Raw genomic sequence first — 17,915 nt, 5'->3', positions numbered from 1 at the left:
CACCTTTGGTTTTTCCATTCCAGGCCATTTGTGCGTGAAATGCTGTGGGGAGACCCTCAGGTCCTTCTAAGGCTTCTGAAAAGGCTTAAAAATGTCTAGCAACACTTGATTGTATCTGCCATTGTTTGATTATGTTTGCCATTTGCAATACAGTAGTAATCAATTAATTTCATCTGTGTATTTGCAGCCTGGTGAGCTCTCCCATTGGCTAGGACTTCAGGAGTTTGACTGAAAACTTTGTGTATAAGACAAATACATACTTTCATTATGGATATGAATGTTATATCAATATTGGGTTTTCAGTGATGCTTTGAACATTTTTTGGGGGGGGGGGGTTCTGAAATGAATACAGGGTCATAATTATACATAAAGGGTAAACATATACATACATCCAATGCTCCAAAATATATATTTTAACTTGCCAAAGCCAATAGCCTCTTAACGTCCTGTTAGTGATCATAATTAATCTGCCTGCAAAAGCTGGTCCTGAGCTGGATTTCTCAGCAGGGATATTTCAGGCTAGGCTAGTCTTTGATGGTCAAGGTGGTTAAAAAAAACTGCTCAGCCAGGTAACCAGCATAGCATATGTATTCACTTAAACCAAGCTGATTGTCAAGCTGGTCATACTGGTAGGTTAGTTTGGTCACGTTGGTCATACCAGTGAACCAGCATGGTCAGGCTGTTCATGCTGGTCAAACAGCTTGGTCATAGTTGCTTGATCAAGTTGATCTTGAATACCAGCTCTACGCTGGTAAAGAGCTAAGCTGGTCCACCAGCAGTACGCTTCTGAGTTGGACTGTGTTGTAATAGGTCATTTAAACTAGTCAGGCTGGAAATGAAAAGCTGAACTCCAGATCTATTACAGTGTGATCTTTCACAGGCATACAACCCTAACATCAGTTAGATTATTTAAAATAAAATAAATTTTAAACACAATTTTAAATAAATAAAATAAAAAATAAAATAAAAAAACTATGAGCTTCATTATCTCTTTAGGTTAAGATTTATTCCCAGTATTTCTTTAACCTATTTGTCCAGCAAATAGGTTCAATTAGGCTATAATTACCATACAATTAGGTTGCATGTGCTGTAACAAGAGCACAGAGGTCACTCACCACAAGACGGGAGATGGAATGGGCAAAAAGAGAAAGCCGATGGCTGTCGCTTTTGAACAGCAGGAATTTCACATTACTTGCGAACCACACACAAACCAGCGAGCGGGTTAATCCGGACGGAGCAGCAGTGGGAATTTGGCTCTGTAAGACAATAAAGGTTTGTTATCACTGAGCTGCACGATGGGGAACGCTGTGAAATCCTTCTTTACAGAACACACTTAATTGTGTAATTCCCAGTGTATCTGAATGGATAAAAACGGAATAGAGCATATGGAACCCACCTCTGGAGGAAACATGTTCTTCTGAATAATCCGAAATGCAGGGATGAGGAACAGGCCGACGGTGACTTCAGCAGAAACAACTTGACTTTCCTTGATGTTCTTCATGATGGCTGGACTGTTGCTTGTGTTTGTGCTGTCCGCACTCTGAGAGGCAGCATTTGTAGTCTGGATAAGCATGACCTTTATACAGCTCAGTATAAAACCTCATGTGTGAAGGCAGGCAGGTCCACAGCCCTGTTGAGTAACCACAGGCTGCTTTTTCTTTCAGGCTCTGCTGTAGTACAAGCTGAACTGTCTGCACAATAAGTTTAGTGGTCAGTTTTGAAATGCAGCAATGGTGGCATATAGGCCTTCTGTTGTTTGGCCAAAATTGACTAAACCCCTTAAATGTTTAGGGCCTGTGTGGCTCTGTATTTCAGTATCTTAAATGTACTACATAAATGTTAGTTTTAGTGTAAATATTAAAATATGAATGCACTCATTGAGTAATATTACTATTACTAGTAATAAACATGTTTATATGGTTCTCCTTTCCAGCTGAAAGTGCTTCATAGTCTATATTTAAACAATACATAAAGTCAATATTTTTTAGCTATAAAAAGAATAAAATTAAATTAATGTGTATTTAATAAAAGTTAGAAATGTTAAAAGAGAAGCAATAAAAAGTCAAAGAAATAGTCAAGAAAACAATCTTCTTCTTCCAATCTTAATGAGGCTTAAAATTAATAACTAGATTCTCAGTCTAGTGCCCTGTCCAGGAAGAAGCAGATGGATGGATGGGTGGACAAAAGTATTAGGACACATCTCAAACTCATTGAATTCAGGAGTTTTTTTATTCAGTCCCATTGTCACAAGTGCACAACTGCAGAGCTCCAGACCAGCTCTTAGAGCTGCAAAGGTGGACCAACACTATATTAATGCCCATGGGTTTAGAATAGAATGTCATAAAAGCTCCTGTAGGTATAATGTGTAGGTGTCCCAAGACTTTTGTCCATATAGTGTATATGAATGTATGTTGCATGTACTCTGTCTATACAGTTATCAAAGATCATGCAGAGACTTTTCATACAGTTCACGTTTTTACGCTCATAATTAAAATTAAGCTGTTTTTTAAAGGCTCAGGATTTTCAGTGAGCCTAACATTCCACACCTACTACCATTGGTATACAATCATTTTTTTAACATTTTGGCTAGTTTTTAATGGTAAGTGCCATATATGATGATCAGAAAAGTAAAGTAAACATAGGTCATACCACTGAATGCACTCAAACTAACCTACCAGTATGACCAGCTTGACAATCAGCTTGGTTTAACCAGCTATGCTGGTTAACCATAGGGTATGCTTTTACCTACCTGCAGTTCTATTACATAAAAAATATCAAAATAATTCAACCTCAGTCCATTGCAGCATTGCAGATTTATTAGCAAAAGGTGCAAACTTTCAGCTGTTTGCAATAAACCAATCAACACAACTAATATAACAAGTTCCACTTTACCTACTACTTCAGTCTCAGAATTATTCAACCCCCTGAACAAAATGCCTCATAAAAGCACACATTTGCAAATCTGGTGGCAAATCAAGGGCTTTATTGGTTGCATCAGGTGTGTGCTTGATATAAAACACATCAAATACCTGGGCTGGCTAGGGGTTTGTTGACTGTCACGTTTGACAGCATGTGAGAAATACGGCAGTAAGTCAAGAGAGTTGTCCAGAAGGTTCAGAGAAGAGATCATTGTCTTCACAAACCAGGAAAAGCAGAAAAGAGAGAGAGCAAAGGCACTGAATGTTCCTAGAGATACAGCTGGAGGCACAGTTCACAGGATCAAAGTTAAAGGAACACTGGCTATGCTACCTGAACATGGCAGAAAGGGGAAGCTGGCACCGTCTGCCACCAGATTCCTGAGAAGATGGATGGTCAAAAACCCTTGAGTGACTGAGGATTCAGTTTGCACAATGAAGCTCATACTAAAGCTGCCACATATGCCTCCACTGACCCAAAAGCATGAGAAATCTGGGCTGCAGTCTGCTCAAAACCATGCAAATAAGCAACAGAAGTTTAGGGATTCTGTTCTGTGGAGTGATGTAACAAAGCTGGAACATTTTGGCTCGATGGATCAGCGGTACGTCTGGAGGAGGACAAATGGTGCATAAGCTGAAAAATGCATCCTGCCTACTGTGAAACATGGCGGTGGCTCAGTGATGCTCTGGGGCTGCTTTGCTTCCACATTGAGCAAGCCACCATCCCCTCAGGTCTTCCCAATCACATACACTACATGTCCAAATGTTTGTGGACACCCCTTCTAATGAATGCATTCACCTACTTTACACTGCACACACTGCTGACACAGATGTGCAAATGCACACACATACACACAGCTTGCCAAGTACTCTGAAGCAGATTAGCATGAACCTACTGGCACCATGCCTAATGCCAGACGCGGGCAGTGGAACTGTGTTCTCTGGAATGATGGTTGGTGCTCCATCTAATACTTTTGGGATGAGTTGGGGAGTTGGATGGGATAAGGTGGGGTGGGGATTATCTAAAATCCTGACCTTACTGATGTTCTTGTCTCGGAATGTATAAATTAAACCCTCACAGCAATGCTCCTCCAAAATATTGTAGAAATGATTCATTGTACAGTAGAGACACTTACTCCAACAAAAGCAGGATAACGTTGTTTTTTTTAATACCCTTGATTTTACAAGAAAATGCAAATGAGCAGGTGTCCCAATACTTTTGTCCATTATATGTTTCTTTTTAACGGGAAACATAAGTGGTTCTTCAGAGGCATCATTCAAATAACCATGTGTAGCATCTTTGGTTTTAAGTGTGTGGGTTCCTGCACATGGTGTTACTGTCAGCTTCTCCAAAGAGTGAGAGTGAATGTGAAAGTCTCTGTGAAAAAGGTGGGGGTGGTATGTGGCGAGGAGATGGGGGGGGCATTATAATATTGGTTGATATTATTTTTCCCGCCCGCTGGTGTATGGTGACCACATGGTAATGTGGTTTTATTGATCTCTAATTGGCTATTATTCTTGGTTTGTCTGGTGGTTGATTAGGCCCTAGTGGAAGGTATCCCGTGTGTCTTAGGGGTAATAAGAATGCTGTGTCCCCTTCACAGTAAGTTTCTCCTCACTCTGCAGAGTAACAAAGGGGTTTTAGGTACTTGGGAGTAGGTAGAATATGCCAGTGATGATTTAACAGTTTTCTGTAAGTCTTCACAAGGTTGGCACACACCGTTGCTGGTATGTTGGCCCATTCCTCCATGCAGATCTCCTCTAGAGCAGTGATGTTTTGGGGCTGTCGGGGCTTTTTGCAAATAAATTATTTTAAAATCAGACAATGTGTTTTTCAGAATTTTTCTTCTCATTTTGTCTCTCATAGTTGAGGTCTACCTATGATGTCAATTACAGGCCTCTCTCATCTTTTTAAGTGGGAGACTAAATACTTTTTTTCCTCACTGTAGTTAGGGTGACCAGATTTAGTTTCTTTTTTAAAAAGAGGACACTGGAGACACACAGGTTAGGATTAGGTTGTGGCCGGGGAACTTCATGTAGGCCTAAGTTGTAGGACCATAGCAATATGTATGTGTGAGAGTGGGAGGGGCCTAAACATATTTATAACCATGTAACTACATTTGTTCATTAAGCATACTTATTTACCAAGACCAGTAAATAACCTTAATAATCTATGTAGTCAAATCATCTCCGTTTTATTCATTTTTCCATGATAATTAAAAAAATACATAGATAAAATACCTAAAAAAAAGACATTTCATTTGCATATTTGGACATTTAATTAGTACTTCTTAACATTGTCCTAAAATCTTGTATTTTTGCTACGTTTTTTGTTGATTTGTTAGATTTTTCTTAGAGACTGTAGTGTTTATACACTGAAGGAATGGTATGAAGTTGAGAGACAATATGGTGTGGCCCATGGGTTAGACTTGAAAAAGAAAACGTGATCCATTCCCAGGCCTAATTTGGTAAAGCCATACATGAACTGAACAAATATAGTATGTGACGAGTGATTTACTAACTCGTGGAGTTAGACAGTGACATCCTATATATGGAAATAGTGCAACAACACATGACCTGTAGAAGGGTATAAAATGTAAGATGTTCCTCTGTCTGGGGAGAGAGCAGAGGGGCACTGAGAATTGGCGGGCTCTCTCCACACTGTACTTTTGATTAAAATGTTTCATCATTGCAACTGAAAGACGATGGTCACGAGTCTCCTTTCAAGAAGAAGTCTTTCCAAGAACACCACGACAAGACATAATGTGAATCTGGCAGTTATTCTTTATATTGTGGTAGAGTTTTCATGATGAATGGACCAATAGAAATGCTCCAAAATGACTGTTTACATTGTCTTCCAGTTAAGAAGTTTTTTCCTCCCTGCAAATGCGGAGATGCAGAGATTTTTTGATTGGCATTGAGTATTTTATAATTGCATTTTTCTAGGCTGCAGTCAGTCTTCCCCTATGCTCTCTCTCTATCTCTCTCTCTCTCTCTCTCTCTCTCTCTCTCTCTCTCTCTCAAGCAGTTTGACCAGTGGTTGAGTAGCTGAGTTCATATAGCGCAGTTATTTCAAAGAAAAGTTGAAGATAAAGTGTTTAAATGTTTAATAAACCAAAAAAAAAAAAAAAAAATTAGATGATTATAGAAACAAACACTGACATTAAATCAGACTTCAGGAAAAAAAAGGCTGTCTGACCATCCTAACATTTTGTTACTTATCATTACAACTTAACACCAACAATACATCGATGTCACCTGTCGTCTCTGTTCTACTTTAAATCCTACTGCTTATAATCTGCTTTTTCAACTTAAGTCAAGTATAAACATCACTTTAATACTTAGATAATGTAATAAACCAGATAAAGATAATCTGGTTATAAAAGTTGATAGGATTTTTTTCTAATAAATAAACATTTCTTGCAGAACTAGTTCCATCAGCAGCTTAAGGTACCCCAAACAAGTCACTGTACTCTAGAGGGACAAGAACAGCCTCATGGCACTTGTCCTTTAAAGGGGAATCCACAGATTTAAAAACAAAACTGAGTCATTTAAGTCTTGAATCAGTCATTTGGACTGGATTTGGTGTGACATTGTTTACTGTAGAGAAACTGACTGACTCAGACCATAGAGCTGGTCATACCCTATGCTGGTAAGCTAGCCGGCTAACCAGCTCTACCCAACTCAGTTTGCATTTGATTTTGCTCATGCTGGTCAACCAGCTTGGTGATGCTGGTCATGCTGGTCAACCAGCTTATTCAAACTGGTCCAGCTAAACCATCAAACTTAAATGAAAAGATGCTGGTCAGAAGCTAAGCTGCTTGAGCTTTAGCAAGGTAGTTAATTCATTGAAGCTCAAGCAGGATTACTGTAGAGAAACGTACTGACTCAGATCAGAAGTTGATGTGGCTTCTGCTTTGAGCTAGAAGACCATCCCCCAAAAGATTCCTCCAAAGGTACCTAAGGAACTGTTCTGAGGTCTAAGGTTGTGTGTAGAATTAGGAGTATATGTAATTATATCTGGTAAATCTACAGCAGAAGAGCTTTCAGCTTTATCCCTTAATCAATACTATGAACTAAATAAAACAAAACCTGCTGAGAACCATCCATCACCCTTACTTCCACAGCAATGTTGATAAAGCCTTATTTACGTGTCATGAACAACCATCAGCGTGACGATCCAGATGATCACAGAACTTCTGCTTGCTCTTAAGTCACTTCAGTTATGTCCATGGACATCAACAACCTTGTGCAATATGCGTTTGAGAGTGTGTCACACCCCGAACGAAAAGAGAAGTGTTTCAGACCTTTAGTCCATTAATTACAGCTCTTAGATTTCAGAGGATTTTTCAATTCACTCAGTCAGTATAAACTGTATCTTCTACATATTGTATATTATATATAAACAGCACTGTATGAACCCCCCTGCCCCCCACCCAGGTAATAGTTACATATTTACAGGCAGCAGAATATGATTTAACAACACAACTATACATAAAAACACACATATGTGGCTGGAAACCCTGCTGTAGACATACAGTCTCAAACGCATGTCTTCTTCATTTCACTAAATGCGAAATCCTTGCAGGTTCCCCCAGGTTCCAGAAATCCACTGACAATTTGCATTAGCTGTCCAAAATGGTGAAGGAGCGCCCCGTTCTGAAATAGTTCTCAATCTCCTCCAGGGTCCGCCCCTTCGTTTCGGGCACACACACCGCGGCGAATATGATGTTCACCACGCAGACTACACAGAAGAACAGGAAAGGTACAAAAAGTCCATAAGCGTCCTGTGAGAAAAAGATCAGAAGGGTTAGAAAGGGAACCGTCACAAAGTTGGAAAACCCAGATGCAAAACCACTGGGACTTCTAATCCTGCAGAGAGTGCATTTAGAGAGAGGTTGCAAGAGTGAATCTAGGAAACTTCCACTATTGCGTCACACTGCAGCTCATGGTTCAGTTCACACAGCATAGGTCATTTCAGCAGGGCTCAGAAACTGAAATAAAACACTGCCCTGAGCAAAAGCAACATATTAACTGACTTCAACTGTTTTTGTGTTTCAACCTTATAACACTCCTACACTGTGTGGAGGTACCTCTTAAAGTGCTTTAAGGAACCTCCAAGGAACATTTTTACCCAAAACCTTTTTTTGAAGGTTCCTTAAAAATCCTTAAGAAGGTTCCTCGACAGTTTCAAACTGAAGAACCTCCAAAGGTTCCTCAGGATCTTAAACTTTTAAGGTTAGAACAACATGGAAAAACTGGTTACCTCAGTACTTCAGTCTGTTTCTACACTGTAAAAAATGACATCTCTTCTACTCCAAGAACCTCTGAAATGTTTTTCAGAGATCTTAGATCCTCTTAAAAACTTTCTCAGTATGTAATTTGGTTCCTCAAAGGTTCATAGAGGATCTTTGGGCTACTACATTTGGAACCAACTATTAGGAACTCTATGAATTTATCTCCCCAAAATAAACATATGCAATGCCTGTTGTCAAGAACGTTTTCTTAAAAGTTCTATAAAGCACCATAAAAGGTTCCTCCTAGAGATGAAAAGCAGTTGGAACAAAATCAACGGCTTCAAATTGAAAAAAGAAGCTCAAAAATGATTGGAGGAACGTTTCTTTTTGACAGTGTAGAAACCTTAATTCAAATGAGGAACCAGGTTTCATAGTGAGAAATCCCAAAGGTTTGTACAGCCTAAGAGCACTGAGAACCTAGAGGTTCTTTAAGGAACTAGTTATGTTCTACAGTGTAGGCTACCATTTTTGGATCCAACTATGAGGAATGTCTTGAATCCAGATGAAAACACACCCAATGCTGGTGAGCTAGACAGTTAACCAGCTCTAACCAGCTCAGCTTGCATTTGATTTTGGTCATGCTGGTCATGCTGGTCGACCAGCTTGTAGATGCTGGTCATGCTGATCGACCAGCTTGTAGATGCTGATCATGCAGGTCGATTAGCTTATCCATGCTGGTCATGCTGGTCATATTCATCATGCTGGTTGACCAGCAAGTGGGTCAAGCAGGCCAGGCTGATTTTTTTTAAGCAGGGTAGTTAATTCATTGAGGCCAGAGGAGCACAGCATGCAAAAATGGTACACGGAATGAAAATACATGAGACACAATGTTGATCAAAAAGCATGTGGTAGTTTGGAGATGGGACATGAATAATAAGCTAGTGGGATACACAGAACGGAAAAATCAGTGTGAAGTGATAACGCTTCTTCTTTTCCGTCATTTGGCCGCATTTCTGTTCCCAGTAGAGTACTATTGGATTTGAGTTTAGGTTTTGAGTAGCTTTCCATTTACTGCTGCCCTTATTAATTATAATGAAAGTGAGGTGCAGAAATTACCACGGCGTGCATGAAGAGTTGCGTTAGTGCAAAGGCAGTGACCCAGCTGACCATCACACACAGGCCGGATGCCACACCACGTGCCCCCAGTGGCAAGATTTCTGACATTAGCAGCCAAGTGATTGGTCCCCAGCCCATCGCATAACCTGTTCAGAAGAAACAAAGGGTTAACAACCATGTATGAATACTTAACCAACTAACCTAACTAACTGACATTGTGTGTGTAGATATGCATATAAAATGCCTCAAAATGTGGAATTGACATTGGAATTCCCTTTGACTTCAAGATTTGGAGGCCACTGTTGGTTACCTGAGCAAGACCCTTAACCATCTCTACCCCTGGCCGCCACGGCTGAGGCTGCCCACTACTTTGGACACGAGCGCTCACGATTGTGTATGTGTGTGTTCACTGCACGGATGGGTTAAAGGTGGAAGTCAAATTCCAACTCTGTCCAACACTAATGGTGATTGTCTCTAAAATGTAAGATAAAATCTATCCTATAGAACAAATTGAGCAGTTTTTTTAATTTAAAAGCCTCGGCAGTGTGATTAATTATACAAACCATGAGGAAATCTCACAGTACTGACTTCTGAATGTTACTCTGAATATGAGCTGTACATTCAGTGACACAAAGCACAATTTGGAAAACAATAGCTCATTGTGTCTGCCTGCATAAAACTGAAACTGTGGAGAACAGCAATGCGGAAGCTGGCAGGTTTCAGAATGGTCAACCCTGGCCAAGAAAGAGTGCAGAAAGTGAATGTAGTTGAATGTAGAATGCAGACATTGCCAAGAGACAAACCCACAAATTCCCATTCACGGACTTTTTACACAAGTGAAATGAAAATACTGCTGTTAGGTGCAGGTTTGAGGCAGCGCCTGACTTGGGTCTAACATTCAGCCACAACAGGAGGCTGTTAAAAAATCAGTAGAAAGCAGAGAAAGACTTGATAAAAGAGTAAAACAGTAACCCTAGACAACAAGGATGTCTGTTGGCTGATATAACAGGATTGTGTTTGAAATAAGAAGTTTAAACTTAACAATAACAAGTTTGGTAAAACATTTATAGCATATAAAAGACATGCATACTTTCAATATGGACTTATATAGCCATATACACTAAATGGACAAAAGTATTGGGACACCTGCCCTTTCATTGTTTCTTCTGAAATCAAAGGTGTTTATCCTGCTTGTGTTGGAGTAACTGTCTCTACTGTCCAGGGAAGAAAGCTTTCTGCTAGATTTTGGAGAAGCATTGCTGTGAGGATTTAATTGCATTCAGCAACAAGAGTGTTACTGAGGTCAGGATGCTGGATAATCACCACCCCACCTTATCCTATTCAACGCAGCAACTCATCCCAAAAGTAGTGGATGGAGCAGTTCCATTGATCCACAGCTCAGTGCTGGCATTAGACATGGTGCCAATAGGTTCATGTTTATCTGCTCCAGAGAGTCCTATTCCATGGGCAGTACTTTTAACACCTTTAAGCTTGACTGTATTCTGCTGCTGACCACATGGACAGGGAAAACCCCAATGGAGGAAAGGTTTATGGTCTGATGAGAGCAACACAAAGTTTGGCCACAGTAACCAGAGATCTGTTTGGAGGAGTTAAGGTGAGGCATTTAATCCCAAGAACACTATAACAACTGCCAAACATGGTGGTGGTAGCATCATACTCTTGGGCTCATTTGCAGCCAGTAGAACTGCTACACTGCATGAAGTGGAAAGAATATTGAAGAACCTCAGAATTCTTCAACACAGCCAGGTCTAAAAGTCTACCAATTCTGCCAAGAGGTGTGGTCAACAATCCAACCTGAATTCAGCCAGAAGCTTCTTGATAGCTACCAAAACCATCTGTTCAAGGTGGAACTTGCTAAACCAAACATTAGGGGTCACTGAAACCCTAATATTGCCATGACGTTCATGTCCATGACAAATGTATGTAAACGTCTGACTACAACTGTACATGAACACATGTGAACTGAACACTTACCAAATATAATGACCATAGTGCTAATGAGGGGGACCAGAGTGATGGGATTTGGGACAGACCCCATCAGTGCTCCATGCACCTCTGTTAGCTGCTGGCTAGCCTCAACAGTGACGTTCTTGGTATCACATGGCGTTGTGTGGGTGTACATGGTCATTGTTAGCATTGCCAAGTACATTAGGAAGCCTGCAAAGACAAATGCACAGCTTCTGGTCAGTCATTTGGATTGTTGTTTATGGTTAAATAGCTATTGCATGCCTATCATGTTGCAGAGCACAAACCTGATGTATAGAGCAGAGCTTTCCTGCCAGCTCTGTCCATTAAACTGGCTGCAATCATAACAGACAACAGCCTAACAGCCCCTACTAATGCTGCGTCATACTTGGGCTCCTGCAGACAGAAGAACAATGTTTTATGGTATAATCACAGAGTCTGGTAGAGCATTTTTCAACCTAATCGCTATTCCTATCATCTGTAGCGCAAGGTTGATTATTATTACCATTAAACTCAAGATTTTAGCTGGGAGACCAAGAGAGCTAAATTTGCATCATCCTGGCCCTCCCTCTTATAACCCTATTTAACCCTAGCCAATATCGATGTCTGTTGGCTGATGTAACAGAATTGTGTTTGAAGGTTAGATAAAACTTCACAAGAACAGTGTTGGTAAAACATTTTTGGCAAATAAAATACATGTACTTTAAATATGGACTTATATAGCCATGTACACTAAATTGACAAAAGTATTGGGACACCTATTCATTCCTTGTTTCTTCTAAAGGGTATTAAAGGAAGATGGCTTCCTAGATTTTGGAGCATTTCTGTGAGGATTTGATTGCATTCAGTAACTAGAGCTTTAGTGAGTTTAGGATGGTGGATGGTCATCACCTCACCTCATCCCATCCAACTCTCCAACTCATTTCAACTAAAAGTACTGGATGGAGCACCAACCATCATTCCAGAGAACACAGTTCCTCCACTGCTCCACAGCTCAATGCTGGGGGACTTTATACCCCTCTAGCCCACACCTGGCATTAGCCATGGTGCCAATAGATAGGTTAATGTCCATCTGCTTCAGAGAGTCCTATTCTATTGGTCACACGTCTCTACAGGGACTAGACAAGCTGTGTCAGCAATAGATGCAACTTAATTTAGCTGGATGCATTTCTAAGAAGTCGTGTCTACAAACATTTGGGCATACAGTGTAGCTTAAATATTTATCTAAATATTTTCAGAAGCTGTGTGTCAGTGCTGTTGTAAGTAGTCAAGTGTTGTCCATGGTAATTAACAGTACAACGCAGACGCAGCAGATAGTTTAGGCTGAAAAGCACTGAAACATGCCTTTAAGCATCCGTGTGAATGCACACACGATTAAACCTTACCAGTGAAATTGCTGTTTTGTGAAAGATGGGCTCCAGATAAACCAAGATGGGTGTAATCCCTGTCATCTGCTGTAGGAATCTCATAAATACAGAGATCAAGACTGGCTTGTAGTAGAAGGGACTCCGAAGATCGGACCACTGTAATCCAACCTGGTGTGAAGGTTAAACAAGAGTTAATCAACTCAGCCTAAATCAATCTCTTCAGTATGTGCAGCCTGTTTCACAAATTCACACAAAAGGCTTTACTCCCCTGATGCTCATTATCTGCATTCAACAGTATTTGTTTGTGGGTTTGTTTCGATACAAAAAGGCTTGTTCAAAGTCCCCAAATGATGAAATATATTTATTTATGCCATTTCCCCTAGAACACCGTCGCTCATGTTTACCTGTGAGTTGACGCTGCGCTCAATTCGGTTGAGTTCAGTCATGTAGTCTGAATTGGGCCCCCTGAGCCATTTCAGGGCCCTGCAGGCCTCGTCCCGCTTGCCGTGGGTGATGAGGTAACGTGGGGAGTTTGGCATAAAGCAGAGGAGAATTAGCATAAGCAGAACGGGAACTTCCCCAGCCACAGCCAGCCACCGCCACGGGAGAACCAAGCCTGTGAAGCAAGATGGGAAATGCAGTGCTGCTATTCCTCTGTGCATTTGAGAGTTTCCCAAACGTGCTGCAGTTCTAAGATTATCTTCTAAAATCTGATTGGCTGAGCCACATTGAAAGCCATTACAAAGGACGCAATATGAACACACTGGATAACACATCAGCGGAATTCTGTATTAATTTGCCAGTTTTTTAATTTGCCACAAAACAATCTTTTCAAATTTCAAAAATGTTAAAACATTTAGTCACCATAGCCTACAGTTAAATAAACAACCATTCTTGGCTGAAGATGTGGTAATTATTAATGTGTTAATGTAGACAACATAAAATCAAGGCCAAATGCCATTCTAGGGTCAGGAATACCACAGCCTCTTTCATCTATACTATATTTCTTTTTCACATTCACTACCAATTATATTCTATGCTAGGCTGTAGAATAGCATTTAGCCTTGACATTCCACCAAACCTCTGCAAACCCAGTTTGCAACTTGGTGTAAAAAGAGCCTTAGAACATGTAGTGAGCGCAGGTATGTGGTTGGGTGTCTTTGAAGCCCTAAATGAGAATAAATGACTATAAAAAAATGTCTTTTACCAAGAGCATAAAGTGCCAGACTTCCAAAAACAGCTGTGATCTGAGGGCAGGATCCCAGAGCTCCTCTAACACCTGGATGTGAAATCTCTGACACATAGACCTGCAACATTCAAGAGTCACTGATGAAGCGTAATGTTAAAAAAACTGATCTGAATTAAAGTAATGTAAACACAGTAAAGTAGGTAAATACAACCTCAGCTGAACACACAACTGTGTTCTTATCTATTTAACAAAAATGAAGCCAACATGGAAAAGCTATGTGTGCAAAATTAAGCACACCCCATGAATTTATAGCTTGTTGAACAAACTTTAGCAGCAATAAGATGGGTAATGGAATGGTCTTCATGGAATGGAATGGCACAGCTCTCTCAAAATCCTGCCACCACATTTCAATTGAGTTAAGGTCTGGATTTGGACTGGGCCACTGAAACACCTAGATTTTCTTTTCAGCCATTCTGTTTTAGATTTTCTGATGTGATTGGGATCATTGGGATCATTGTTGTGACCCAATTTTGGCCCAACTTCAGCTGTGAATAGATGGTCTCATGGTTTAACTGCAGGTCATCCTAATGCACAGCTAATCTGTCCTTCATTACATAAAAAAATTAAATCATGAATTTGGCCTTTGACACACTTTGGGCATCCTACAGAGTAAAGTAAGGACTTAGTAAAGCCTCATTTGGCAGAAATCACTTTCTGCAGCAAATAAAAACCTTTGAATTCTTGTAGTTGCAATTTGTCTCTCACTCGTATTTGCGGGAGGCCTCTAGTTCTGAGATATTCTTTAATTGTCTTGCTGCATAGCTTGTTTAATGTCTATTCACTCTCTTTCTATTATATTTAAGTCGGTGGACTGCGAGGGTCACTCCAAAAGCTTCAGCTTGTGCCTCTTTAGGTTGCCTATAGCTGATTTGAGGTATGTATTGGATGATTGGAAGATGTTGCTGTAGAAGTCATTCTATTTTTAGCGTCAGCCTTTTAACAGATGGTTTGACATTTGCATCCAGGATTTGCAGCTATTTTGTGGAATCCATTCTTCCCTCCACCAGTGCAGTACTGCCAACAGCATTGGCGGCAACATGACCCCAAAGAGTGAAAGATCCTTCCTCATTCTTCACTGTTGGCAAGGCGTTGTTTTTTTTTTTGCATACCTTGGAGTTCTGCTTTGACTTCATTAGCCCACAGCACTTGTTTACAAAACTCCTCTGGCTTGTCTAGATGTTCTGTAGCATACTTCAAATGTTGAGGTCTGTGACGAAGTTAAGGTTTCCTTCTTATTATGAAGATTATGTTTGTGCATGCAACAGTGCACAGTGGATCAGTGCACCACCCACTTCACTCAGTCATTCCTTCATGCAGGGTCTCTGCAGTCTCAGCAGGTTTTGATTTGTCTGTCTTACCACAGGTTCCTCCACAGTGACCTCCACACTTCCCCATAATTGCCATTTTTTGCAGAAACCACAAGCTGAAAATGCATGTCTATCTTCCTACAGCTTTTCTGTACCTTGTGGCCATTGATCTTTACTCTGATTCAAGTGCAATTTCTATGGTTTCTATGATTTCACCTACTCTGAACATTTCCAGATTTCAGCCACAGAACAGCATCAGAAAACCAGTTTATTCAGGCATGGCAATAGCCATATTTGCTAGAACCTGATCTGCCAGCTCAGTGTTTAAATGGGTGAAAATAGAGAGAACTGTGAGACGCTGTGTCCAGCTAACCTACAGGAATGGAGCTGGCGGTAATACCAGCAGCAACGCCGGTGAGAAATCTGCCCAAGAGGAGCATCCAAAAGCCCTGAGCTGCCCCCATCACAAGGAAGCCTGCAGTGGACGGCGCCGCAGATATCATGATGCTCAGCTTGCGCCCAATTCTGTCATTCATCAGCATTGCGCTCAGACCCCCTGCGGCAGCTCCGAGTGTGAAAATAGACTGTTAAATGAAGAGGAAAACAGGTAAACAACTTCACCGACGGCATGTTTCTGTACTGTCTTGTCATCAGCCTCTTAGATTCATGCTGATGAAGAAGGCCTTAAGGTTCGACATGAATCTGCACTTCACTTACGCCGAACCATGAGACTTGATGGACGTCCATGCGCAGGCGTGGGTCATCACTCGATTGAAGTTGTGGAATCACCGGTGAGGGATACACCAGAGAATATCCAAAATTGAAATTGCCCAATACTGCTGAGAACACTGCGAAGAAGAGCCAGCCATTTCTAGAAGAACACAAGAACACAACCCTTCAACACCTCAAGAACAGGTCTGTGGTTGTTATGTTAACCTGTAAAGAACAGACTGGCACTTTTAGATCCCAGCAGTGGATTTTTTAGACATATGTCCACATTTTTAGCTGGAAGCCAAGAAGATTATTATATAAATGTCATGATACCTTACCCACATATGAAATGACTACTGAATGTAACAAGCAAAATGTCATTTATGAAGCAAATTTAGGGTCAATTTGGAGGAATTAAACACCAGTTTAGTTCATGTCCCACATCTGTGATCAGCCTTCATATAGTTTTCAGTAGAAACGTCATTGCATAAAAGTCAGATTAAGATGTAGATGCAGTGGGCAGTGGTGACTCAGCAGTTAGAGCGCCGGGCTGTCGATAACAATGTTGTGGGTTCGATTCCCGGGCTCGGCAAGCTGCCACTGTTGGACCCTTGAGCAAGGCCCTTTACCCTCTCTGCTCCCCGGGCCTCTAGTTCACTTGTGTGTGTGTTCACTACCACAGATGGGTTAAATGCGGAGGACACATTTTGCTGTACGGTGACAAATATGTGCACCTTTACCTTTTTAGTTAAATAAACACTTTTGCTCAACAATCATTTATGTCATTTTTTTTAGAAAATCTATGTCACACAGACTTACTTCTGATGGAAACATATGTTAACCAAAGAATAAGTGGAATAAATAATGGAAACCCTAAACTATACTCAAAAAGGACTCATCAAGGGTTCTTTGGTAAAGGCAATGGTTCTATGGAATCTCAAAAATAATGAATAATGACAACTCACAGAGGTTCTTAATAGCACGAAAAGTGCTTCCATTATCACTACAAGTTACATGCAAGCAAAGGAACTGCATTTTGCTATTCAATATTTTTAAAATAAGACTTAACATAATGTCATATTCATGATCAATTCAAACATGTTAGATGTTGTATGCTAAAGGCCATGCCATGTGCCATTTTTACTCACTACTGAAAATACTGGTAATCACTACACATCCTTAGTGTAACACTTTAATAATCCGGTCAGATAAACGGCTTGTAGTTCCAGAAACATCTAGATACAGAACATATAAATATGACAAATGTGAAAAGTCACCAATCTTATCCCAAATACGTATCTTATTTTCAAAAAAGTTACCTGATTTGTTTTGGCTGGTTCCGAAGTAGTGGAGTAGCTTCGCTGTGTTCCCTGCTCATTGCTCCTCAGTCTCTCACTGGCAGAGTCACACACTGATAAAATGAAAATGAGGACCTTTGTAGCCCATCCCATTTTTTCAGACGACCGGCTGGACCAGAGAATTGAGGAAGTGAGGAAATATCAAACTTTTCTGGAAACTATGTGACACTCTTGTGTGAACGTGCCAGAGGTTAAAGGCCTTGAGCAATTGCTTTTTCCTTTCTGTATAAATATAATGGTTGAGCTATGTTATACATTACAGCGCTGTACAAAATGTTACCCAGAAACAGCCTGGGTTTTCCCTTCCCTTGTCCTGCAGCATGGGCATTAACCCCAACCTATTGTGTACTCATGGCAAGCTATTTATTGACATATGTGTCTATCATACCCTCTATCATACCATCAGTTCTTAGCAGTTCTGGGTGGTCTCGGTTTTTATCAATAATTAATACCCAACAGGAAGCCCCATATGAACACCCGTTCAAAGCTGAAGTTGAGATAAAGTCGAGTACATCAAGACTTCCAACAAATTGCAAATGGGATGAGTTATGACATCAACTCGTTTTCATTACAAGTGATGAAAAATGAAGCTGTACTGTAATTACAGTAACAATAATGCTACAGTACTGTAGTGTTGGCACAGAAGCATCTCGCTTAGAAAAAATAAGG

General features: G+C 40.5%; 1 protein-coding gene across 1 annotated transcript; it reads right to left on the bottom strand.

Moving 5' to 3' along the window:
* Positions 1-5,722: 5,722 nt before the first annotated feature.
* On the bottom strand, positions 5,723-17,283 carry slc2a6 (solute carrier family 2 member 6). The gene is made up of 10 exons (XM_072681465.1): positions 17,208-17,283; positions 15,895-16,048; positions 15,555-15,761; positions 13,829-13,928; positions 13,026-13,237; positions 12,640-12,789; positions 11,542-11,650; positions 11,264-11,446; positions 9,269-9,414; positions 5,723-7,702 (listed from the first exon to the last, which is right to left on the bottom strand). Exons 1-10 carry the CDS (start codon positions 17,264-17,266, stop codon positions 7,541-7,543), a joined length of 1,482 nt encoding a protein of 493 aa, XP_072537566.1. The 5' UTR covers positions 17,267-17,283; the 3' UTR covers positions 5,723-7,540.
* Between the last annotated feature and the right edge of the window lie 632 nt (positions 17,284-17,915).

This window comes from Salminus brasiliensis, chromosome 6 (assembly GCF_030463535.1).
Source record: "Salminus brasiliensis chromosome 6, fSalBra1.hap2, whole genome shotgun sequence".
NCBI lineage: Eukaryota > Metazoa > Chordata > Actinopteri > Characiformes > Bryconidae > Salminus > Salminus brasiliensis.
This window is presented reverse-complemented; position numbering and strand designations above follow the sequence as displayed.